Source organism: Pseudochaenichthys georgianus, chromosome 10 (genome assembly GCF_902827115.2).
Source record: "Pseudochaenichthys georgianus chromosome 10, fPseGeo1.2, whole genome shotgun sequence".
Classification (NCBI taxonomy): Eukaryota; Metazoa; Chordata; class Actinopteri; order Perciformes; family Channichthyidae; genus Pseudochaenichthys; species Pseudochaenichthys georgianus.
The window spans coordinates 20,168,125-20,195,157 of record NC_047512.1 but is presented as its reverse complement, the minus strand read 5'-3'; the positions used below and the strand labels follow the sequence as shown (position 1 = coordinate 20,195,157).

Sequence of the window (27,033 nt, the reverse complement as noted above, 5' to 3'; positions counted from 1 at the left end):
CATGGGGTTTTCATGAGCTGTCTACAAATGCATAAAAAACGATTAGGTTTTCTTTCATTCTTGCTTGCATCCACAGCAACCTCATCACACCTAAGAGAAGGAAAGGATGTTTCTTATTATATCTTCATTAATTGTTTTTTCACTGTAACTGTGTTAAGTACTGTTATGAAACTGCAAATAAAAGTTTCTACCTGATGTGTGTCCACGGTCACTTTCATTAAGGCCAAAGAATAAATGCTAAAGAGAAAAACAAAAAGAGGAACAAAAACTAAAGAAAAACAAGGGGTATAATCAAGAGGGTGAGAAGAAAAAGAGTATCAATATGTTAATGAAAAACACACACCGTCAGTAAATCTTCACAATCTTTCTTGCTTACATGTTTCTAGTCATATTAAAGTAAAAAGGGAATATTTACCTTTTCCTCTATGTCCTTTATTTGTCTCTTTTGCAGTTCAAGCCTGTCCTCCAGGTCTCTAATTCTCTGCAAGGAAAGGACAGACGTGGCTAAGTCAACAGATGAAATACAGTCACTTTATAGTCAACAGTTAATGAGACCAGGATCCAGCTATTCCTTTTTCCCATCATGCCTTTCTGTCTCCATGGAAGCTGTTTTGGGTAAGAATGAGCTGCCATGGCAACCAAAGGGCAGATTAAACAGTGAAAGTGACTCCGTCTTTTACACCTAAAACCAGAGCAGCATATTCCCTGGTTGAACATTAACATATAAGTGTTAAATATCTTATCTAGCTAAAGCATCGTTCACGGTTTAAAAAAGGAGGATTTTGGCAGAGAGACAATGATAGCCATTGAATTACAAAACAAAACCACCTGCTTTTTTGTTTAATATCATCATTTCAATGAATCTCTGTTGGAGCTGATGCTAAATCCAAAATCATATGAATCATTCATTAAGTAAATAAAAGTAAGCTGTGTACTATTAACTAATCCATTGTGTCAGCAAGGAGAGTGAGAAAGTGCGAGAACTAAAGCCCGACTGCAGGGAAAAGGGAATCATTTTACTGAACCTTTAAATCTATCAGGACATTCCATCAATACATTTACTTATTATATTGTATGAGTAGTTGATAAGAAATGTGGGTGTAATGTTTAGTGGTGAGAGATAAGAAGAAAATATTAGGAAGTTACAGTACAGAAAATGGTTCGAATGATTTTAAGGTGCAGTGGTTGTTGATGCACTCAATGAGTTGCATAAGATGTACGAGCCATGGGTGTAAAAACTAATGTCAGGGCTGCAGAGTGGAGGGATACTGAAGAAGTTAGGGTGGGGGTATTCAGATCACCATGACATAAACACACACACAAAGTGATTCTGTCTCATCCTCTAACTCTTGCACTTCTACACATGCACACACAGGGATACTGCATCTTTCTCATAGCACCAGAGGTGGTGGGGTGAGACGGGTCAGACAGGTACCGGGGTCAGATTGAGAGGCAGCGGTAACCTCCATTTGTTTTCAGCCTTACCTGCTGGGCCTGCTGTAGGAGCTCCATGCGCTCCTGTAAGATCTGACTGTCAAACTGCCGGCTCTGCCTGAGAATCTGCCGCCGCAGCTTGTCCACGGCTAGCCTCAGCTCGTCCCTCTGCCTGTCTGTCAGCGACTCTGCCACCGCCCGGCATGCCGGCTGCTCCTGCTGCAGAGCGCTATACAGCGTGGCCTCCAGCTCGTCGATCCTCTGCACAACCAGCCACGTACACACATACAGGTACAAAAACACACACACGTGGACAGTTACATGCGCATGCAAAAACACACACACACATGCATGCACAAGCACACACATGGAGGGACGCATACAACCGGGACGCATACGCACACAAAGACACACGCACACACACACACACACGCACACACACACACACACACACACACACCACTGTGACCATGGCAGCTGTGAGGAACACTGTTCCACTTTATATTGGGTTTTTATAGGCTTGACATTCACATGATAACTTAAACTACACTAAGTTTCCTAAAGTTGCCTGACTGTTCCTGCAAAGTTATAATGTAAAAAACTCCGAGCGTTCAGCAACACAATATAAAGTGGGACCATAAACACAAACCAACACCAAAACTGACCAAATGAAATGGTTAGAGAGGTCTGTTTTCCTTTATAAGTCAGTGGAAGGGGAGAATGTTTTAGGATCAATTATGCAAACATAAAACCTCAACTCACAACTTGATAATATTATAGTAGCCTATATAAACAGGATATTAATAAGGCATTATATCTCATATCTTCTATAATAGTAGTAGAGTACTTTACTGTTAGCCTTTTCACAAGATATAAGGGCATTGGGCCAATAAACAAAAAGCCAAATGCTAATTCAGGGGCTTAGGTTTATTTATTTTTACAGAATTTAGAGGTAAAAGATGCAGTATCCCAACACAATGCAACAATGTTAACTTTATGGAGGATGTTGAATTCATGTAATGGGGTTTAATGTGTTTGTGTCATGCTGGAATGACGATGTTGTACCCCCTGCATTCCTAAATCTCTTTCTCATGAACCATTAGACGTTGTGCACAACCTTAGTAATTGTTATAAGACAGATAAGTGTGTTTTTGCTTATTAAAAGGCTTTGGGCAGCTATTGTATTAAAGTCAGGTCCTACTGTTCGAGTATTCGTACCAAGTAAGCCTGATCCAAGGCCTGCTTCCTGTAGTCCAACTCTTCCTCGAGGTATCCCTTCTGCTTGCTGAACAGCTCCTGCAATGAGATGTGATAATAAACAAGACCGGACATGGTATACAACCGTGTAAGTTTATGATGCAAATATACATGAGCTTTCACAGTGAGTCATAACATTAGACGAATGCACACACCTTGTCATTTTCCAGGTCGATCATCTTCTGTGTTAGGGCGGTCTCTGTGCTATCGATCTGCTTCAACCACTGTATGGGGAGGAAAGAGGAAGATTAGTGGCCTCAAAGTGAATCCATTCACAGAAGCTAACATCATTGTATTATATAGGGTTCTTGTTGTTCTGAGATTTACCTTAACAAAAATAACTCAAATGTAGTGTCTTTTTTAATAAATGCAATGTTGTGGCAAAGTGTGTCAGTAAAAACCCATCATGCCTGATCAGCCTTTACTCACCTTTTCACACAGCGAGATCACTGTTCCTGCTTGGATTACCGCTACCTGCTCTTCATTTCTGAGATTCTACAGAAGACACATTAGGAGTTATCCAAAATTATAAAAGTAGCAGATATTACATTTAAAGATCCAAAATCTAACAACGTGTGAACTCACCCCATTATCCCCCAGGATATCCAGTCTCTTCATCAGCTCAGGAATGATTACATCCTGCAGAGAGTTCGAAATCACTCTAAATTAAATACTTCTCCAAAATTATAATATGCATTTGTATCCTTTTTTTTTTTCTCGCAGGCCTCCACAGTGAAAGTAAAATCCAAGTGGAGGACATGTTTTTTTTCCAAATTAAAGCTAACACTGGAAGTTAATATGAAAATGATCACTTTGAGGTTGAAGTATTCCTTTAAAATTAATATTTTCTGTGGATGTGTGTCAAATAGCATACTTTTAGTATGTACCGCAGTTGCTCTGACTAAGTTTGTATAATTGCTTGCAGTATGCATACAATCTAGTATACTACTCTATCAACTTTGACCCTCTTGATCATATTGCCCCTGCAACCACGGTCAGAAAACCCAGAAACACACGCTGGCTTGCATATGTGACCTTATGCAGTATGACCTTGAGTAGGACATCCTGGTATTTTGGGCATACTGATCTGGACATAAACATTTTTGGGACGTACCATTTGTTTGTGTATACTGATTGTTTGGTAGTAATATAACACACATTGTGTTTGTGCAAGTGTGCATCACCTTGACTCCCTGCTGGTGGCAGTACTTCTGCAGGGCGCTGCTGCTGTTCTCAGGGAATGCAGACATGTGGAGATTGAGGGCGGGAGATCTGTGCTCCCTCTCCTACAGGGAGTACATATTATGTTAATGCTCACACACACAAACAAACATCAGGACATCAGCCACACTAACAAGTCCTACAGGTCCAACAAGTCATGATAACATGTGTCGGTGTTCTTTGATGACTAAATGTAAATGAGAGTGAAAAGGGAGTGAATGACGAATTTACTTACACGACACTGAATTATGGTTCAGGATCTGCCAAAATGAGGGAGGTGGAAATCCATGGATTTAAATGGGAAACCGAACGACACCAAACCAAGAAGGGAGTTTGAAAACACATGCGGAAACTCAAAAAGATGCTACTCGGCATACATTTGGACACACCTTCTATTAAGATAGTCATTTTGACATGCAGGTCAGTTATTCCAGTACTTCTCTAGTTCTAACCTTAATTCTAAAGAAAATGAGTTAGCAGAGAAAAACTCCCCAACAAATGTATTTATCCATGGACATGGAAAATGTAAACAAAGATACGAGACACGTGCAAAAATGAGACAAAATGAACAAAGATGGGATTGAATATTGAACTTAAAATACATTTTTATTCAATTCTTACACAACATTCTTTCATTAAAAAAATATTCCAGTTAAGTGGAGGGTATGTGAACACAGCTGCCATGCAAAACAATGCAAAACACAAATGCATACAGAGGAGGACTCAAGTGTGTATAGGTGATCAGTGCGTCTGTCTGTCAGGTAAGTCACTGTATGTAGGTCTTGCATCTGGAACTGAGATTGTTGTTGTCGCCTCCCGGTGACAGTTTGACGATGGTACAGTCTCTTACTTCCAGTTCGAGCACTCTGAACTCCAGCAGCTCGTTCTGGTCCCGGGCGTCCTGAACCTCGGCCTGCAGCCGCAGCTCCGCCTGCTGCAACGCACTTATCTGCAGACACACACATGCATCTTAATTATAATGGTTTGGCATGCTTTACAAATCATTATCGAAAATAAACGTCCTAAAGTTACAATATCATAATTTAAAAAAAAAGATTTGGCAGCAGAAACAAGAATAAAAACGACTGTTTGGTATCGCTACATTAATTATACAATACTATGTTAATATATCACCAAGGCACTATAGCATTTTCAACAATACCAATCATTTCTTTGTTGCCATAGATGCATAACATTTTAGAATATGCAAAAGCAAACTACCTTCTCGTGAAGTTCCTGGTTGGTCCTGAGCAGGTATTGCTTCTCCTCCACCCACTTTGAATCCTGCCATAACAACCAAACACAACATCAGCAAGAACTTGCCCGGGAAAGATGAGGAGAGGAAGGAAAGCATCCCACAGGACACAATCAGCCAGAACAAAACCCATAAGGTGACCATGTAATGGAAACGACAAATGACACGTGCAAACACAACAAACAGGCAGGAACAGTGTGGCAGTGGCATGAATTTATTGTTCCAGAGAAATAAAGACTTGTCCTGAGATAACAGGAAAATGAGCTGCATCAACAGTCATCCAGAGTTCACAGTAACAGGAGGAACAGAAGGGGAAACACAGCAGCAAATCAAATCACCAGCTGGATCAAGCCACAGTGAAACATGCAGAGACACAGGGAAAACTTGACCCCAAATGAAGAAGTTAATAGTAGTGATATGAAAGCATCATAATCATTTCAGTGTTCTTCATGATATTTAGTATAGGTTCAAATGAAGGTGCTTAGTGGCAGAAGTCATTTGAATCTATTGGGTTTGTTCAAATAGCCACGGCTTTTCTCCTACACATGCAAATGCTTGGCTTATTTATTAAACACCAAGATGATTCATGATGACTTTTGTACCTTTAATAAGTTAAATTAATGTAAACAGATACTGATACCAGGGCTTTGGGGTCTGCTGATGTGGAGTACTGATCTGATACCAGTTTTTATATCAGCTATATGCCTTATGCCGGGTGGATGTGATTGGGACCACTCTATGTGGAACGCAACATCAGGTTTGACTAAAACATTACTTTCCTTACTTAGTAAAACACAATATATCTAATAAATACATATGTATTCAATTGTTTTTCATTATTCAAATATGATTAATTATTAAAATAATAAAAGCAAAACCATAGCAAAGTGTGTTAAAAAAAAAGTTACAATCTCTATGTATAAACCTTTATAATGCAACAAGTTATTAAAAACCTAAATAGAAAATACATTTCAGGATATAGCATTTAAAAATGTTTTTATTATCAGTGCATTACTGATGTGAATTGTATTTTTCTATTCAGTTCAGATAAAACATTACTGCTCTACGACATTAATCTATTCACAGCTAACAGGATTCAAAGTGATTCAAGCTTCCTCTCCAGGCTCCACATCCCAGAAAGTCCCAGAAAGTCCCCAAAAGAAACGAAACCAACAGGAAGGGGAAAGAGCATGCAGGAGTGGCATCACAGGATTCTGTGGAAAACCAGGTCAACAAAGCGCCAGCCGAGGAGCAGAGCAGCCAGAAACACATGCAGGAGGGCCAGAGAGAGCAGGACCAGGGAGCCCCTGTCCCCCGTCTTTGTTACCTGCCCCCGCTCGGCCAGGGCCTTCTCCAGGTCCAGGATCTTGGTCTGGCAGCTGCTGAGATCGATGTGCAGCTGCTCACGTGTCTGTGGGAGGGAAGGGCCCATATGAGCAGAAAATTAGATGGTAATTCTAAAAAACATACATTTCAATATGTTATCACACCTGGTAAATACAGAATGTTGAACTTTTATCTCTGTTAAAATACAGATACAGTATGTTCAACTGTTTATTTTGCAAAGAAAAACATTTGGGTATTGTTGGATTGTTGCTAAAAGGAGCCGAGTAAAATAATACAAACCCTGGCCTCCCGCTCAGCATCCAGAGTCCCCCCCGCCTGCTCCTGGAGGAGCGCGTAGGCCCGCTGGAGAGCCTGGTACTCTCTGGTCAACTGACGGAAACGAAGCTCTGACTCTTCTCTGGAAAAACTCTTAATTTAAAAAAAAAAAACATATGTATTAAAGACAAATTAGTATGCTGAGTAGGATGTTCCTTTAATACACTTTAAAGACAATATAAATACATAAAAGGGATCTTCCTAATCAACACCTAACCATGGCCACTGCATTTCTGGATGTAAACATCTATACAAATGTAGTGAGATCAGGTGCAAGGTTGTTGGCAGAGATGCAAGAGGAAACTGTGAAAATGGCAAACACAGCATTGCAAATCCCAAAACGAGTGTGAATCTGAGGTTGAATTTCACTTTCTTTTTTAAACAGGGTCAACACACACACACACACACACACACACACTAGGGCTGCTTGATTATGGCAAAAATCATAATCTCGATTATTTGGGTGAATAATTGATATCACGATTATTAAAAACGATTATCCATTTACTTTGAAAACATCCATTTATTGAAAAAAATCTAATTGAACAGTATGTTTTTAACAGTTGATTACTTTAAGTATAATACAACTGAAAAACTAATAATAATCGTTTTATTTAGATTATGTTCTTTTCATAATCGTTGCAAGCCAAAATCGTAATTGCGATTAATTGAGCCACACACACACACACACACACACACACACACACACACACACACACACACACACACACACACACACACACACACACACACACACACACACACACACACACACACACACACACACACACACACACACACACACACACACACACACACACACACACACACACACACACACACACACACACACACACACACACACACACACACACACACACACACACACACACACACACACACACACACACACACACACACACACACACACACACACACACACACACACACACACACACACACACACACACACACACACACACACACCTTACTCCAGAACAATATAATTGATGTTCTGTTGTTTATTTGAATGCACACACAGCATTTCTTACCTCGTCTAAATCCTCCTCTGGAGTTGCAGGTGTGCGGTCAGTGAGGTCTGTGTTGTAGGAGGTCAGAGAGGAGGTCTCAGAGTCTACGGACTCCTCATCAAATCCAAAATACGTCTCCACAACATGCCTCTGCAGAGAGGAGAGAGGACAATGGAGGATATGCCCATGTTACAAAAATAATAAACCCTTCTAAGTTTAGAACGATAGCCAACAAATCCAACCTTTATCAGGATTACATCACACGTGATTTCCGAGAAAAAAAAAGATGTTAAATTCACTGCATTCTTTAATCCACCACACATGGTCGTAATAATGATATTAAAAGTTTAAACACCAATATTTTCCTAACACTTGTCAAAACCAGGTACTGTCATTCTGTTGTTTATCTCAGGCCAATAGACTCAGATAACGTATTGGCATGTTTGTTTTCTTCTTTCTTGCTAATAACTCTTCCAAACCCCACAGCGTCCTTACCATCGTGTTTATAAGTCATCTCCTGGCAACCAGAGAAGTAGAGGCAGACTAGGGTACAGAGGCAAATGAAGGACGAGAAGTAGAGGATGAGGAGGAGGTACTCCGTCATGTTGCTACTGGACCAAAAACACCAACACACAACTATGGAGACTCTCCCAAAATATGTCTATAATATTTTGGACTATTCAAAGCTGTGAAGGCCTCAAGGAACGCTGAAAAAGCACTTTCCTTTGCACTCCCACACAAAATGAAAAAGCAGACGACAAAGCTTCTGGTTTAATCAAATTAGATGGTGTTGTCTTCAGGCTCAGATATTCAGCGACTGCTTTACATTCCAAGAAAAACCAACAAACTTCCAGTTGCAAGTCCAAGAGCCAAGCGGCTGTGCCCAACCCTGCATCTATCTCGCCAAGGTGACAAACTGGTTCCAGCTGGAGAGGTGGGACAAGATATCTGACATGCATCAAACAACTCCTCCTCCTAGCAACCACATAGACTCTAAAGTGTGCCCTGGTGTATTCGCCCAAACACACGCATCCCAGCAGTTATTATCTTCCCCCAATTAGACGGAGTCATCCTGGTTCACTCTTTTTGTACCCGCTAGAAAAGCACAGATAAAAAGACACAAACTGTTGCACAGAAATTGAGCTTCAAATCTTTAAGATAAATGTATTCACGGTCCAACAATGTCATAAAATAAAGCAAAAATGGGAATAAACAAATACGTTTGCACTAGCTGTTGGTTTTGGTTCAGGCAGGAGATGTATGATTGCTCATTGGATGCTCCCAGCTGTGAGGGATGCTGTCATAATTGTCTCCTGAGCCCAATTAAATACAAACATGCACAGACAAATGCACACACACTCAATTAAAAGCAGTACCAAAGGATCAGTCAACAACAGATAGTTAGTTAGGTAGTTGCTCAGTTACACCATTGGATTTTAAACATGTATGGAAACTTACTTTAGACAGTTTGAGAGGTTTCCTTCTGTTCTTTTTGCACATCGCCAATCGGTCACGTTCCTAAAGACAAACACACAGTAGTTAAGAACATCTGAGATTCAAACGAGACTCATGAGCTGCAAAAGCTTTAAGTTAGTGATTGTGTAAAGTTTATCGTCTGGTTTAATCTTTATTTATGAAAAACAAACAAAACAAGGAGGAAATATGTCATAGAAGCCATAATTGTCTTTCTAGTTCCCAACCCAAAACGCACATTTGTAACAGAGACAAGAAGGAAGTGAGAGGCCTCTCTTCTCAACTGCTTCCATCATCAGCTACGGAAAAAACAACGTGTTTATTATGTTTTACAACTGGCCTAGATTTACAAGCAAGATGTGGCTATTTTACCGACCGCAGGCAATCAAGCAATCCTTATTGTTAAGCCCTGAATATTATCATAGCAATAAAGCATGGTGGTTAAAGTGTTTGTTATGAGAAAGGGGGAGACAGATTTTTTGCTGAATTTGAGATAATGTGCATTTATTCCTAAAGAAATAATGTATTCCACCAAACACAACACTGCCCATGTGAAAATATAATCCATGTGACTGCTGAATGCCTGACAGGAGACAAACTCCTATTAACTGACAGCATGTCGTTAAACCGCCCAGCACCATCACATTTGAGAAAAATCTTTGATTTGTTTTCAGAAAGTTGTGAGATAACAGCGCACATTTAAGAAACACAAGTTAGGGATTTGTTATTTGAGTAAAAACAGTAACACCATTAAAAACAATTAGATGGTTAATTGATTGATTTCTGTCAGTTTTTGGAGTAAATTCCTGACCTGCGTGAGCTCGTCAATGATGCCACTTTGCTCAGAAACCTGCAGCTTGAGGAACTCCACTTCCTGTTCCTCGTGGGCATGGCTCAGGTCTGTCAGCGAGCTTGGCCGCTTCAGCTGGGACTGAATGCATTGTTGCTGTGGGGGGGGCCGAGAGGCGGCGGCTTTTTCCTTCTGAGGGGGGCAGAAGAGAGAGAAGCAAAACGATGGTTCTACAGAAAATAGTCCCATGCTCCTCCTGTCCTCCTGTACTCCTCCGCCAGTAGGGGGCCCTCTTCCTTATTGATGATATTCACAGGGACACTCAAAGTAACACAATCCCTCTTCCTCAACAGATTTAAACTAAGATGTATGCTATTGTATTTGTTATTCCTTTGGATTAATAGACAGACATGGACAGAGAGTATTTGTATTAAAACATAGACGTGATGCTTCTCTCTCACCATCTCAGCGTTGACTCGGCTCAGGTTCTTCAGTTTCTCCTCCATGCGTTGCAGCGTTTGCAGGAGGTCGTCATTCTTCTTGGACAGCCGCTTGTTTTTCTCAAACAGGGGCTTCATCTGGCTCTCGGCCTCTCGCATGCGCTTTAACTGAACACAGGAAGGAAACAGGGAAGGGAACAATGTGAACTTAAGTCTTCTAGTGACAAGGAATTTCCAGTTTAAGCAGGAGAGGCAAGATCAAGGTCGTAGGGCTATGTTTTGAAAATCTTCAAATAGAAGCATATATGTTTATTTATGTATGTATACCTGTAGTCGTAAGAGTAATAATATATGTTTGCGTATTTGCATCCCCTAGAATCACTCTAGACATTTGTTTACATGTGTGTTTTTCTCACTAGTTCATTCCTCTCGTCTGCCAGCAGTGCATTTCTGTCCTCCAGCTTCCTGATGACCGAGTGGAGCTCTGCAATCTTCAGCTGGAATCTCCTCATGTCGCGCTCCTCCACTTCCTGGGGAGCAGGGGGGAGAGGAGAGGAGGAGGAAGACACAAACTAAAAAAGGGAGTACATGCATGCAGGCAGACAGGTAATCAAATGGATGGAAAAGAGAAGGTGATGGGATGAAGGATGAGATGCCATTTCATTGAGAAACTTATATGCATTACAAGTATATGCATCTCTAGAACATACGAGTATGTGAAGGTGTGGCCTAATGTACAGATATGCAATATAGTAAAATCTAGAAATAACATCTAATTAATGTTTCTTCCTTGTCGCTTGTTTGTGAGGTTTTTTTTAAATTGCAATGGTGGAATGTGTAAACCATGACAGCATACCTGACAAAACAACAATAGCGTAACCAGTACATTTGTTTGTACTTTTGTTTCCTTTTTTAGAGTCCTATAACAAGTTTAAATCAGGAATCACACTTGTTTGCCAGGGTACCTGCAGGTGATCCCGAAAACCAATCTAAAGCTAGGGTCCTTTTCTTTATTTAAATGCATTTCAATGGCAATATAAAAAGGTGTTGTTACCCTTCTAAAATATTTCAATTCTTTGCATAAAAACTGTACAGTATATATTTGAAAAATGCTCTCTATTAATTATGTTTATCAAATACTGTGACATAACTTGAAAGTCTCTATTTTAGACTGATGCATGTAAAGAATGTGCACATTTAATACCCATAATATGAATACATCCATGCACAGATGTACAGATGCATGTGTGTACCTGGTTGATGAGCAGGTCTGAGTTGTCCCCCAGCCCAGGCATCAGCTCTCTCTTGGGGCTGCCGTGGTTGTATCTCTCGGCCTCTCGTACATGACCCAGCTGCTCGTCCAGAACGTCTTTCTGCAGCTGCAGCTTCTGGGTGTAGCCGGCCTGCACCCCCAGCTCCCTCTCCAGAGCACCCATCACTCGGTCCTTCGACTTCAACTCATCCATCTACAAGAGGGATGGATAGGAACATGGTGGTAGAGAAAGGGAGTGAGTCAGACAGTTTCACATTCAAGCCCAGTTACAGCCCACATCAATAGTGAAAATGTCCACAAAACATGAACACGTTTTTTAGTGCAGATATTTCTAAGATAATGTTGTAGAAAACAAATGAAAAATGATGATGTTTTCTCTAACTGTGTACGCCCTCAGTGTACAAGCTGTATGCACAGATGGCAGAGAACAGGAGGGACAGTGTTCTAACTTGTAATGTAGTGCTAAGGATGTTATTAATTCATGAAGCTGACAAATGTTCCCACTTCTACTTCCCTTCTTCTAACACTGGAATATTCGGCACTGCCTGCTCTCCATCAATGAGGCATTTTTACCCTCTGACTACCGGTACTCTGATTCCAAATAATATTCAGTCTGCTCAGACATTTCTTTAAACAAGAACAAAATGCAACAAAAATGCCTGATGTAGCCCTACTGTATGTCAGCGAGTTAATGAGTAACTGCAGCAGGTATTCAGACGTTTGTCTTTGCAGATGAGCACCACATGGGGAGATGGGCTTAGGCAGACAATACAGCTATTAGCCTTTAACCTTCATGCAATTTCAGTGAGATAAAGTTCAGAAGCAGGGAAACAGATGCTGGACTGTGACGAACTCCGGGTGATATTCAAATGTGGTTGAGTCAGATGAGAGCTATACAAAGAAAAGCTGCTAGTTTTTTATCATGGGAATACTGACAGATGGTTTATGAAGCAGTGTAAATATTTGTTTTTGTTATTTATTGCTGCACTGTTTTGTGACACTGGACATAACGGGGCAGTCCAACAGAAGCTCAAAGGGGAAGCTATCATATGGTATTGAATGTTAAAGGCCCGTAACATTTATTTTTCATAAACAGCTGAGTGAGTACAGTTTTGGTTGTTTCAATTCAGATACTTCTGTCATAAGGATATAACAACAACGTAACGGGATGACAGTTGTGGAAGTTCAATGGGTTTACTTTTTTGCCAGATCACTGACAATAATATATTATTAAATAACAACCACACAGTCCAGAGGCTCATTAGCTCAGTTTTGTGTTAAAGAGTCAATGTGGCTTATTTTGTCATGTTGATATTGTAAAAACAAACGTGCCAACTGGCGTACCAAGGTACAAAACAGTTAATCATTTCTTATAACTTAAATGATCTGTTGTGATGTTTTTATTTATGGCCCATGTAAAGACTTAGCAAGTGTCCATGTCAGATTGAGATGAGACATGTGTGTTGTGTGTCTTTCCCAGCAGCATGAGGTCTCACCAGTCTGCGGATGTCTCTCTCACAGTCCCGTTTGATGCGGTGCACCTCATCCTGGTGCTGTTGGTTGGCCGTGCGGAGATCTCCTGCTTTGGCTTTATCGGCCTGCAGAGCATTAGCGAGAGCCTCGTCAGCCTGCTTCCTGGCTGTCTTCTGCTCCTGGATCTAAAAAAATAACACACACAAACAATAATATTATCACACACAAAACCAAAACACCAAAGAGAGTGACACTCTCACATTCATAAAAACACATCCTATCCTATTAGTCATTTGTACTGATAGATAGCCTGTTTGTATGGAAAGGATACAAAGAAACAATAGCTTGGGAACCATCTTTTTCACCCCACTTCCTGTTTTTAAGCAGCAAATTTAAAGACGTTTATAGAGCCCCAATACACACACATACACACACAAACACACACTAACTAATGCCAACTTCCACAAACATTCGTTCATCTTTATCAAAGAACAAACTACGCCCTCAAAAAAGATCCAATCTACACACTTAATCACCCCCATCTTCCCAACACTTAACACTTGACAGCTGAAGTGCTTTTAATATGTTGCGGTTCATCTAATGGCATTGCTGCAGATCCACATTTATCTGAGCTCTACTTTTGAGAAGCAGAGTACACAAGATGGGGTTTGAGAGCAGCATTAGGGTTAATCAGGGATGCGTATTGTTAAAGAAGTTATGACACCAGTACCAAAGCCGTTTCAATACCATAGGAGTAATTATTTAGTGTGCTTCATTCTAGACCCATCATGTGAATGGAAGCATTACATTCTGTAAAGTGTCACCACCTCTTTTCCACGTCCAGATGATATTTACAGCAATATATCTTGAAAGCGATCAAATTATTTAAATATATTATACCTAATACTTGTAGTGGTATCTCGGCACGCTGCACTGCTAACAAAAATAAAATGATTACTGCATTTCCTTCACCTCAAGCTTATCCTGCGACCCACCTCCTGCTGCAGCTTTATCCTCTCCCCATCGAAGGCTCTCCTGGCCTCCTCCCGAGCCTCTGCCAGGAGAGCATTCTTTAGCTTGTCAGCAGCTCCATCTCTCAGGGCGTTCACGAGCCCCTGGAGCCTCTGCGCCTCAGCCTCCCGGATCTTGATGGCCCGGGCCAGCTCAAAATCATGCTGCCGCACCAGGGTCTCACGGGCGGCCGTGTTCTCCCGTATCTTTTCTTCATGGAGCTTGGCGCGCAGGTCAGTGAGCGCCACAGCATGTTTGTGCTGCTCAAGCTCCCGAGCCTGCCGCTGCTCCTGGAGTCGCTCACGCAGCTTACATATCTGGTGGAGAAACACATTTTGCCATTTGAATTCAATCAACAGGTCATTATTAAACAATGTACAGGCAGTTGGTGTATCAATTCATTTGCCCTTAGCATCATGATAACTTCATTTAAACCTTTGTGCTTTATTTTCTATAACAAAAGGAATGATGGATTACGTGTTATGAAATGTGCAATATTAATAACATTTTCTTTTCTATTCTCCCACAAAAAGGACCGATGCAAAGAAGGGCACAGAGAGCAGAGAGGTCCTGTTTGTGTCGATCAGAAGATAAAAGGAGCGGCAAACCACCCTGACAGCTTTTAAAAGAGTGAATAACCCACTGAACAAACTAAAGTGCTGGTTGTACTTCATTATTAATGAGACACCTAAAACAATAACATCTGGTAAAAATGCAACATATGCAAATAACATTACATTAAGCTGACGCTTTTATCCAAAGCGACTTACAATAAGTGCATTCGACCAAGAAGATACAAACTAGAAGAAAACAGAATCATAAAGTACATCAGGTTTCATAGAGACAAAACATTTCAAGTGCTACTCAACTGGCTTTAGATAAGCCAGTCCTTTATTAGTATATAAGTGCTTTGTTAGTAGTTCTATCGCTCGAAGTGGAGTCGAAAGAGATGAGTTTTCAGTCTGCGCCGGAAGATGTGTAAGCTTTCTGCTGTCCTGATTTCAATGGGGAGCTCATTCCAACAAATAAATATATGTATAAGCTCATACTTGGAGTCAATATTTATTACAGCTTCTACTTAACATGTGAATTATTGTGTGTGCTTGCAGTGAGTATTAGCTGCTTTGAAAAAACATTTTAAACTTTGTGACAGCGAGCCTGCGTAAAGAAGTATTCATTAATACAAATGTTATATCAGCTACCCTTTCCTTCCTCTTCTTCTAGTGAGATGGTTAAGGGGACTCCCTCTCTCATATGCTTTCCCACATAAGGCCTCCTCTTTGGCCTCACCTTGTTGCGCTCCTGCTGCAGCTCCATCTGGCTGTCCATGAGTTTACTCTTGAGTTCCTCGTTGGTGGTCGGCACCGAGTCGGTCATCACCTCGGACTTCCTTCCCTTTTTAAGGGGCGGGGCTGCGGGGGGTGTGGTCGAGGACATAGCACTCTAGCTGCCAAATCAGGACAGACATAGAGTACCGGGTGTAGCGAAAGGAAGGAGAGTCAGTCGCTGCTCCGCCTGCGTGCGCGGCCCTGCATCATCATCATCATCATCATCATCATCATCATAATACGGTTGTCAAGTCTACATCATGGCTGGAGGTTGCCGAGTTTCTATTAGAGAGAGACAGAGAAACAGAAGCAAAAAGAAAAGGGATGAGTCAAACTGGGTTACACCAAACGACTCTGCACAAAGCACTGGACCAAAGCCACATGGCACACTGCAGCCAGGGGAAAACAGACTATTTGTGGGACTAACGTTTACTCTCTCTCCTCTGTCACACTCTTGTCTCCAACATCCAAAAAGCCATTTATCACCATCCTATACCAACCCCTGGGCCGTAGTTAGAAGCCCCATAGTGCATGAAAGAGTGTCTGACCACCAGAGTTATGGCCTCTCACAGCTCCCTAACACGTCTCTATTAGTACACTTGTAAATGAATCCTTTACCTTGATGATTCGTTTTTCCAGATATCCTGCACTTGGTTCAGGACCTGCATCACAAAACACGCACTGCTTTAATAGTTTGCCTCCGTGAATACTGGCAGTCTGTACTTAATAAAGTTTAATAGTAATCTTCTTGGAGTCTGTCTTTTCTGTTGCCTTATTTTTGTCTTTACACCATTAAAACAAATTTCAATTCAACGCAGAGATCTGTTTGAGTTTGTCTCATCTCTTAGACATGCATCTGGTCCAAAGAGATGACTGATATTTGATATTTCCACTTTATCCATCAGTGTAATACAATTGCAAGATTTGTTTCCACTCTTTCCTTTCCTTTCCTTTCCTTGGATATTCCAGAAAGAGAGGCCAGTGGCAAACAAATGTAGGTTTATAGCCATATTCTAAACCAAGAAAAATCCTTTCAATTTTAGAATGTGACAAAAGACAATGTTTATAATAATCTTTTTTTTCGACTAACAGTTTCAGCTTTAATATGAAACCAATCACAATATCATTGTTATGAATTGGATAAGCTTGAAGAAAGAGATGAATGACACAAACCGAGATAAATACATAAGGATTTAAATGGATGATCAGCCTTCCTTCTAGTTGTGTTAGCAGGTGTATTTCTGGCATATTTAGTATGGATTTGTTGCTACAATGACACACATACACTGAGCTGAAAGTGGACTCCTCTAATCTCTTCCAGAATTGAAATGTAGCCCAATAACATTCTAGTTCATTCTGCCGTCTATACAATAAATAATGCAACGATGAGGGACCTAAAGCATTAAGACCGCAGGCAGGCGCCTCCATCTTTTTCTACACACACACACACATCACCAAACATTCATTCACAGATGGCAGCAATAGTAACCAAGGCAACTCTTGCTCTCAGAAACTCCCGTAGAAAAAGGATTGATGGGAAGAAGGATTTGAAACACACAGTGACACACGCGATCGTTTGTTTTAAAACACGTACACACGCACATGGTTTTGTTATCTGGTTCAATCTCAGAGCCGAGGTTGACTGAGAGTCAGAAATGCATTGATGCTGGAGGCGCTTTCTTCCACATGGATTCTTACAAGGCACACACAGTCAGACGCTGAGAACCAGTGGGGATGGGAGAGGATAAGAGACAGGATGGAAGAGAGAAAGAGCATGGGCAAAGTGGAAGAGAATACTACCACCTCCCCCCTCTCACCCTCCTCCCCACTTGCTGGCATCGGGATGTTACCGAGCTGAGGCCATCAGTGATCTCCCTCTCATTCACAGAGAGAGAGAGAGAGAGGCTATTCACACACAGAACGCACTGACCCAAGCACACACTCCTCCGGTCTCTTACACAGAACAACTCGGAACAGATACAGCTACATCTTTTCACAAAAAACCTCAGTACATCCATTCACATTACTCAAACATATCTTTTTCTTTTTTTACGGGAACTGAATAGACTTGTCTCACAACAATGTGTACTGCAATCTGCATACTTGATTTACAAGAATGAAGAAATGTTTCTGTAAACTATCCACCCTGCCACTGATTTGTACATGTGTATGCATGCCTGTGCCATTATCAGAGACCAGGTGTGCCCTCGAGCTGAGAGGCATGACGGACAGTTTTACTGCTTTTTCTTGTAACACTGATCCTGAGCAGAAATAGGAAGTGATGCATGTACATTTTATTCATATTCATCTTACTTTCGGTCAGAGCTAGTATACTGATAACCTCTTCTTAATCAGAACATAACCCCTTATCAATAATGTATAGGACATTTTTCACTTAGGTACGAGTCCAGATTTTTCACATTTGCCCACTTACAAAGAAATGAACAGTCTATCATTTTAATGGTAGGTTTATTTTAACAGTGAGAGTAAGAATATCAAAAAGAAAATCCAGAAATTGACATTATATAAAAGATACATTACATTAACATGACATGTTACTTGTTAGACGCTTTTATCCAAAGCGACTTACAATACTGTGGGCAATCCCCACAGGAGCAATTTGGGGTGAAGTGTCTCAGGGACTCAACGACATGCTGACTGCAGTGGGGTTTGAACCTGTGCTCCCCTGATCCGAACACCTACATCCAAACACATACACACAACCCACTGCGCCACACACCGCCGTTCAAATGTATTTGCATTTAATGGTGGGAAATAAGTATTTGATCCCCATGCAACCAACAATAATTCTGGCGTAGGTAAACTTACAAAATCGGCAAGGGATCAAATACTTATTTCCTCCACTAGTTGACAACCACATACAGTTCGAAGCCCCCTGAAGCCACGTGTTCCCAAGCTGGCAGCCAGAACCAAACAGAGTTTTATAGGGGAAACTGGAACATTTTATAGGAGCACCAAGAAGCTAAAAGGCACCTTTAGAGACAAACAAAAGCTAGCACAGGTCATGTACCCTATATTAGCTCATCCACTATAAACCCAGCTTACATTGTACGAACAAGGCAACATGTTTCAATCTAAAATCTTTCAACAGACAAAACTGATGACCAAGAGAAAGAGTAATCCTCCACCCAGCTGATACCCACATACAGCTAAATAACATTACTATGACTCATCAATTCAATCAAATGCCAAACATTTTGAAAAGATTAAAAGATCAACTGAATAATAAAGCAACAAAAAAGGCACCTTAAAGGCCTATTCAAGTATACAATGAGTGCATCCTAACACATCAAGTTCAACAAACAATGGCGCTAAATAACTTTATGTCGACTGCAAGAAAAGAAGTGATGAAGAAATCCTGCAGCTGCTGGGAAGTTTCACCTTTGAGCTATGTTCTGTTTCAATGAGTATAAGGTCAGCGACAAGATGTGTCCTTCAGCGTGGATACAGCATAAGAATGGGTTCGACAGCAGGTCAGCAAGTCACATTTTTGGCAACTCTACTTGAAGATACCTTGAAGGATAATAGTTTATCAAAATGCCTACTATTTCTTTGTCCACAATATTCCACCTAATCTTTTTTGCTATCTTTGCTTTCTGTTTGGAAAGCCAGGGTGTCTTCTACTCACTGCCGGTTTCTGTATTTCTATTAAGTTCATATTATTAATGTGATCTGTTTAAAACAAGTCGGAAGCGGAGGATTGAGTAGTGGCATTGGTGACTTCATACAAATGAAGCCTGCAAAGAGATGTGCAATTTGATCAATGAATGATTAACATACACATTGTACAAACAACTCCTGGATGAGTAGGTGGTCTGTTACAAGCTACTTCAATAAAATGAATAAAACCTGACGTTTTTAAGAAACACAACTTCTAATATGACATTTAGTTTCATATTTGTATTACATGTATGTCCTTTTTTTAAAGTCCAACTTTGTTCTTTAGCAGGAGTTCTTTATGAGTCATTTATAACGATGTTAGCCTATAAACTGGGCTACGGTGTTTCTTTTTGTTCTTCTTTTACTAGATAGTACAGAAGATAGACAGGTGAGCTTAGATCCTCTACTATTAGTGTTACTTACATTTAGTGCAGACAGACAACTTTGCAATGGTCCCAATCCTATTACACACTAGCAGATGGACCTCCTCGAAGCTAGACAGACCACACACTCACATGTTGTCAGACATTAACTAGACTTCAGCGAGACATGGAGGCCCAATAAAGACATAAAAGCGCTGAAACAAAGACTCATTGCTTTTTCATCGAGGTTACAAATCTACAGAGAGGGTGTGTCCGACTGAGATCAACTCCTGTGTATCTGCTGCACATTGGTCACAAGGCCTCATAGGCTTATATACAGACACAATACACATCCCTATTGCAGTCATAAGCATCAGCAGTGTCGACTATCAGAACAGATCTGGCCACACTCCAGACATCACTCCACAACACAGACACAGGGATCCTCCAAAGACACTGTAAAGATGAGAGGCAGAGTAACCATAGCAAGTGCAGCACTCGTGGAGCATATGACCTACAAACTGCTGTGCCAGCAGAATGACTGCAAGTTACTGACCTCGATGACAAGTCAACCCAAACACAAACAACAAGTATCTCTCGCTCTGTGTCTCGGCCACGCTCAAGCATGCCATCGACTCAGTTAGGCTGTCGTTTGTGTTATTGTTCGAGGTTTAGATTTATAATGTAGTATAAATATGTATACTACTGGAGCTGTGTTTTTAGCCTGTGCAAGATTATTTTTGTGCATGTATGGGTTCATATGTCCTTATGTTAGCAGGGGTGGACTCTCCTCCCTCAGAAAGATATGAGTGCAGTCTGTCATGTGATTAACCTTATCTATCTCTATCTCTCTATATCTCTCTATATCTCTATATCTCTCTCTCTCTCTATATATATCTCTCTCTCTCTATATCTCTCTATATATATATCTCTCTCTCTCTATATCTCTCTCTCTCTCTCTCTCTCTCTCTCTCGAAGGTACAGACATATCTCCCACTCTTTGCATTAAGAATATAGGATGAACTACCCTATGTCTTCAAGGAAGGGTTTAGTGCAGCAATGAGATGGGTATGCACATGTGGGTCCACGGGGATTATCCTGTGAGCAGACGGTTACTTAACACTCAGGAAAGCAGGGGAATGAGGGAGAGGTAGGATAATGAATGAAGAAAGAATAAGTAGGATGAATTAAGGTAAGCAGAGGAGGGTGGCTAAAGTCAGGGGTGAGGGGAAAAGAGGGGGAAACTATGATGCAAACAGGGTTCCCGGGGAATGTCAGCATCCATAATATTACACATAGAGCAGCCTGGCATAATAGATAAGATTAAGTAGACCGGGATCATAATAATAATAATTAGAGTTTTGTTCCAGTGCTTGCATGCGGATCAGTTACAACACATCAAATGAAAACAGCATGCACCATAGTTTTTACAGCATGGGCAGAGCAGGCTGATCAAACAGAAATGAGTGTGCAACACATGTCGGCTGTCCACTGGGGCAGATTTACGAGCCTCTGGAGCAGCAGAGCTGTTATAACAATCAGACCCCGCTGGTAAACACAACAGAGATGGGCACAGAACATGCATGGCAGTGGACTAATGTGCTAAAAGGATATAATGGGAATGTTGCGGATGGGTTAATGCGATGTGGACAGCATCTAATGAGCTGTCAAATGGGAGATTATCGGGTAGAGTGCTGCTGAGAGCCCGTCTGCCTGTCCGGTGTGCCAACCACACCCCACGGCGACATGCATGCTTGCATGGGGGGCAGCTGCAGCATCCTCCATCCACAGAGGTCGGATGTGCTTGCACTCTCAGACTGTTATAGTATCTATAATTATGTGTGAACTGCCATGTAGCATTTTAATCGTGGTGCTCTAGTTTTGTCCATATCTAACCAGGGGCCTCCTCACACCGGACAGCACGCCGGGAGGAACTCTGTAATGAAACTACTGAGATAACATATCAGTAGTCGAATATGTATCTCTCGTGTCAGGTAATGTAATCATCACGCTTTATCTTTAGCTGGCCTGCAGAGACCAGAGGTGTCACACGGTGCAGACACAATGCACATCTCTGTATGGGTCGATATGAGGCATGGCAGTTACTGTTGGTAGCCCACAACTCACATCGAGGCATGGTGAAGCCCACCCGGTGGCAGTGCTTCGTTAGCAGGTGAAACCCGGATGTGGGGTACATGTCACCGCAGCTAACCGCCTGTCAGAGTCCACAATAAGTTGTTTTATACATACAGACAAAGCAAACTTACCAAAAATGTTGGTCCAGTGGTCTCAAGATGTTTAAACGTCGCTGCCTACTTTGCTTCACATCCAGGAAGGGAGGCTGAGCGTCTTCGTCTTAGAAAGCTAAAGGAAATGACCTCCAGCTCTTAAAATATCCCGAGCCCAGCTAACTGCACACAGCGACGGTTCACAATTTAGTTCCTCTGATATATCACACGCGTTTTGCAGCGCTGAAGTTGTATTTCCTCCACATATATTATCCTCTAGCAACACACTGGATTCAGCTCCAGGATTCAGCTCCAGGATTCTCCTCCTCTCACGTTGATATTTCCCTCCGCGCCCACACACACACGCGCGCGCTTGAAGTCATCCGTTCACATGTCATACACACATGAGGGGAAAACATATAAATAAATAAAACTGTGTGAAGCCCGTGTCGACGTGAACATGGGGAGAAAAAGAAACGCCGGGGCGGGCGTCGCCGGTAGCGTGATCGAAGCGCGACCTGACTGCGTGTTCAAGAATGACACCGCGCGCGGTTAATGCGTGGACACGCCGCCGGTGCGGGAGTAACGTAACGCTACGTCGTTACGGTGCACGGTGGCACAGGCAAAGCAACACAAAAAAAGAGGATAACATATTTTAAAAACAGATAAGGATTGGGGACAAAAACGTTTCTGATTGTGAATGAATATGTGTAAAACCTTAGGCCTGCACCTATTTAAGGCTAAATATTGGGACTAATACAATTGTTTTATGCATTTCCTTTTTATTTTATTTTTATAATTGTGTGATTGTTGTATTTAACAGGCCTTTTCATCTTTGTCATCTTTTTATTTTGTATTATTATATGGTATTTTATTATAGCCAATGTGCCTCTTGCCAAGCATCATTTTATAAAGAATTTGTTCATTTTTTATGAAAAATGAACCACTTTCATCATACACACTTGCTGTTGGTGTATCTCATTCTAATAGTGAAGCATTGTAACTAAAAAGCTTGAATTACAGGTATATAATTAAAATCATAAAACTGACTGACAATAAGTGGTGCCCGTGTGACCCAGATTCTAGAGGATGCATTACTCACGCACAGCTGCTTGTGTCTGCCTCTCCTCTCCACACTGCACCGGCCTGTCTGCCATTCACAAGCAGCAGCAGCACACACCATCAGAGCTCTCTGTGGCTGCAGCATATGCAGCTCAATGCTGCAGGGCAACGAAGGCAAACAGTCAGGGATGAGTTTTAAATGGACTACGTCGTGCCTTATCCTTCAGTGGTCGCTCACTCATCCAATTGGAGTCCCAGTAGGAGTTTGGTTGTCAGGGCCTGTGCTCTTCATTTGTATGCAAAATATTTTGGAGTGTGGTAAAACAGGCAAGCAAAGGGGGTAAGTTTGGGGTATTAAGCTCCATTCCATTCAGGTTCCTGCTGAGGCTAGCAAACACACACACAGATGGAGAGATAAAGTAGAAAAACATTGTGGTTGCAGGCAGAGCGACGAGGAGAGGGAGGGGTGTGTGTCCTGTTTTGTTTGGTGAAGGATTGACTCAGAGAGCGAATGTGTGTCAGAGAGCAGTAATGAGTATTTCTGTTAATGAGTTTGCCTCAGGGATTGTTACTGTTTTCCGCAGCATGGATTTTTAGATATGTTATTTATTATGTTGTTTACCGTGCTCTCAATGAACAGGAAAACACGAGGTTTCACAAAAAAAGCATAAAGGAAACTATTGTATTTGACGTCACAAGTAACTTGTGATTAGGCCTTGTGATATTGTATCCCCTGATACAAGAACAACATAAAGTGTTTTTAGATTCAGGTGATAATATTGGTGATAATGAAAGTGTTAGAAGTGATGGTAGAGTTGAAGAGCATCCTCAGCCTGAGATATGCTTTTTAGAAGATGTGTTCTGACATCAGGCTTAATGGTCCATTTATCAAATGTTTCTTCTTTAGAGGAAATATTAGATCTGTTTTCCATCTCTTCTGCCCAGTAACACAGTGATGTGAGGAGTTCCTGTTTTTATTAACTTAACATAATCATCTTAGGTTTTCTGCATATCCATGAGAGCTGTCCATAATAAGCTTAACATATTTATGACGGCTGCTAGTTTAAATGTATTAAAGCTTTTAGAGATGTCCCTTGGCTTTCAGAGAGTACTAGAGGATCAAATGAGGAATGTCTGAGTCAGTGAGGAAACAGACCCATTTTAAACAGTGTAACCCAAAGTCTGGAGTGCCTGTGGTGATGTAAAACTTGCATATGAAAGTTATTAGACTTCCTGTGCATGAGTCACTGCTGTTAGTCACGAAAATATCTGAGCTTGATGTTCCATTGTGCATCCCCAAAAAACAAAATGTATAAAATGATCATAAAACAGCATCCTTTTGTGTTAAGTGAGGTTTCATTGATTTGTAAAAGTGTTCCCAACCTTTCTTTCTGTCTCTGACCTTCTGTAGGCATGAGGTGTTTAATGGAAACACTGTACTTAAATGTTCCATTACAGTCCAGTGTGTTGCTCTTCAAATACACTATTACTGCCCACACCCAAAGTCAAACGGTTTAGCACAGTGCAAGAAGTAAGACTCAACAAGGTGAGTTAAAGCTGCATTACAGTGTCATTGCAGTAACCTAATACAAACAAATAATTTCCTTTTTATTTGTCAGCATGAAGTCACTGTATTCATATTTTAATCTGTAATTATGTGATGTATTTTGCACGTACATTTGATTCCTATCCCTGTTTTGAGCCATTAGCTGAAAACATTTTGTCCTCTGTTTAAGTATGTTATTGAGGGGCCACTACACAAATTAGAATATGGTTCATTGCTAGCCAGTCTGCTGTCAAATGTTTTCTGTGACTCTGCAGGGGAATAAGGAGGTAGGGGAATTTATGGTTGAGTTGCATTGTGAGAGATGTAGGAACCAGTATTTTAACTAAATTACTGGAAAAGATAAAACACAAGAAGTAACCCAAGGCAGACCTAAAGGATTGTGACTCAAGGCTATTATGTCTATTCCTCACTCTTTCTCTTTTTTCTTCTCATTTTTTCCCCCTGCCACCACAGCTTATTTTGTCAACACATGCCTCTACAGATACTCCAATACTCAGAGTGCTAGCAGCTGAAAAAGGGACTCAAACCACAGGAAAGAGTTGAGTTTACCCCACTTAGAAAGTATGTATAGGAAGTGCCAATGATTTAAGCATTTTTTAAATCTTAATAACATACTCAAAGATGGCTCATGTTGTAAGATGATTAGTCAGTGGCACCAACATTACATAAGTTGGATTGACTCCCTGTCTGAGAATGTCCTCATCTGAAATCTGTAGATGTTGTCAGTTCTTAAACGAGGATCATGACATAAATGGCTGTGATTATATTTATAGGGTGGCTATGTGTGATTAGAAGGAATTATATACGTATCGTATCGTATATCGTATATAACCCTTCTGGTTGCTATGGATACTAACCATACCTACTTTGCTACTCTTCCTGTGAGAGTCATTGGTGGTTCTGGGGGAGTCTGTGGATGAGGCCTGCTTCACATATACAGGACCTCTTACATACTTATGTTGGACTAACTAGTGTCATTCAGCAGCTTTTAAAAGTGTAACGGACATACTAGGCTTGTCATATTTGATATTTTTAAAGATAGGGCATTCTTCATCACTTGAGATCTGGAAAAAGTCATGACTACCTTGAGGGGATACAGACAAACAAACAAGAACTGAAATAAAGAGAGCAGTTTGCTTAATTTTCAAGTAATCACCATGCAGTAAAAACCTGTGTTTACTGTGATCCTCTGAGGCAGGAGCAGTGGAGCATAAAAAAAATCTACATGGAGATTTGCATAATGAAAAACACTTGAACCCACTATTACAAATATCTTGTTTGAGCTGCTCAATTGCCTTATTGAAATGGGAATTGCATTTGTAAGTGCATGTGTGTCTAAGACTATTTTAAAAGAAGGATTGCCCAATATAGAATATAGGTGTGCATGTGAAAGACCAAAACAAGTAAAACGGTCATGCTTATCCTCTCAACTAGATTGAGATAATCTACTAATAGAGATCAATTTACATAAATGCTTCAATGCAGCTGCAGTTAAGCAATTACTGCTCCCATTTCCTTCCTTCCCACAATGTGGGATCTACTCTCATTCCCAAGCTAGAAAGACAATCTCACTCTTCCTCCCCAGGAGTTGCTTATTCTCTTTCAGTTCTTTAATTGTCCGCCTCTTCTGAAGTTTAATGTTTTCGGTTTCTTGTATTTTTTATATAAGCAAAAAAACATACTTGTTTACATTCTTACAAACCCCTAATGTTTGGGCACAATCTCTGTATTCTTTTCATAGAGTAAAAACCTAATTGTTGAATTAACACTGAATATTAAAGAAAAACAATGTACATGGATGTAAGGTGTGGCACCTTAAACTTTTAAGACCAATTGTATTCTTAGACAATACATAAATGTACTGATATATTCCTAAAGCAAAATATCAGAGTATTACTTTTTTACTCCAAACCTCTTTGACTTAATTACACCGTGACCTAAATAGTAATAGGTACTATTTGTTTACATGTAAAATATAGCAACATTAGTAAATGAAACATGTCTGTACTGCCATCTCCTGGTAGAAACCTTGTATTACGTAGCTGCGAAAAAAGAATAATGATTCATAACAAAACAAAGCACGTGGGCTGCAAGCTCAATTATGAAAACATATTGAAGAATGTAACTCTATTCAAATCAATCTGTGTTATGTTTAATTAACTGTAATAACTATCCCCGAGATCACGTTAAGGATTCGGCAACAATTGTAATGCTTTTATGTTACTTTATATTCTTCCGTTTTATGTTAAACCCGTACTTATCTTATATAAATATTCCATAATGGAAACGATTCAAATAAAAGTATCACTGTTTATTTGTATTGTTAAATTATTTGAGAAAAGTTAATAAATGAATTCAGCGATAATAAAGTATTCGATGGTTGATTGCTTTTGACTGAGAGAAATACATAAACTTCCTACCTTTACAGCCAATCAACTCACGTTTAGAAAAAGCGAGTTCACAGCATCCTCCAATCAAAAGACGT

General features: G+C 40.7%; 1 protein-coding gene across 4 annotated transcripts; it reads right to left on the bottom strand.

Moving 5' to 3' along the window:
* Position 1: 1 nt before the first annotated feature.
* jakmip1 (janus kinase and microtubule interacting protein 1) lies at positions 2 to 23,296 on the bottom strand. Of its 4 annotated transcripts, XM_034093121.2 has the most exons (23): positions 21,959 to 22,474; positions 15,611 to 15,930; positions 14,305 to 14,637; positions 13,333 to 13,494; positions 11,817 to 12,029; positions 10,980 to 11,093; positions 10,585 to 10,731; positions 10,145 to 10,315; positions 9,319 to 9,378; positions 7,882 to 8,010; positions 6,794 to 6,922; positions 6,495 to 6,578; positions 5,134 to 5,196; positions 4,763 to 4,861; positions 3,876 to 3,977; positions 3,277 to 3,330; positions 3,121 to 3,186; positions 2,847 to 2,915; positions 2,653 to 2,730; positions 1,486 to 1,695; positions 416 to 481; positions 192 to 268; positions 2 to 90 (listed from the first exon to the last, which is right to left on the bottom strand). In XM_034093121.2, the coding sequence occupies exons 2-22, from the start codon at positions 15,755 to 15,757 to the stop codon at positions 218 to 220; spliced, it is 2,547 nt and encodes an 848-aa protein (XP_033949012.1). In that variant the 5' UTR covers positions 15,758 to 15,930; positions 21,959 to 22,474; the 3' UTR covers positions 2 to 90; positions 192 to 217. The 4 variants fall into 4 exon arrangements, with proteins under 4 accessions (XP_033949012.1, XP_033949009.1, XP_033949010.1 ...); XM_034093118.2 differs by lacking the exons at positions 2 to 90; positions 192 to 268; positions 416 to 481; ... (4 more) ...; positions 3,277 to 3,330; positions 3,876 to 3,977 and adding an exon at positions 16,267 to 16,310 and having other exon boundaries at positions 4,498 to 4,861; positions 21,959 to 22,468; XM_034093119.2 differs by lacking the exons at positions 2 to 90; positions 192 to 268; positions 416 to 481; ... (5 more) ...; positions 3,876 to 3,977; positions 21,959 to 22,474 and adding an exon at positions 23,022 to 23,296 and having other exon boundaries at positions 4,498 to 4,861.
* Between the last annotated feature and the right edge of the window lie 3,737 nt (positions 23,297 to 27,033).

What these genes read in the sequence shown, in the direction of transcription:
- jakmip1 (XM_034093121.2), bottom strand. Translation starts at nt 15,757, where the DNA reads ATGTCCTCGACCACACCCCCCGCAGCCCCGCCCCTTAAAAAGGGAAGG. An exon ending in TGATCTCGCTGTGTGAAAAG is followed by an intron (nt 2,916 to 3,120) that starts GTGAGTAAAGGC and finishes CTCCCCATACAG; the next exon opens with TGGTTGAAGCAGATCGATAG. An exon ending in TCGACCTGGAAAATGACAAG is followed by an intron (nt 2,731 to 2,846) that starts GTGTGTGCATTC and finishes ATCTCATTGCAG; the next exon opens with GAGCTGTTCAGCAAGCAGAA.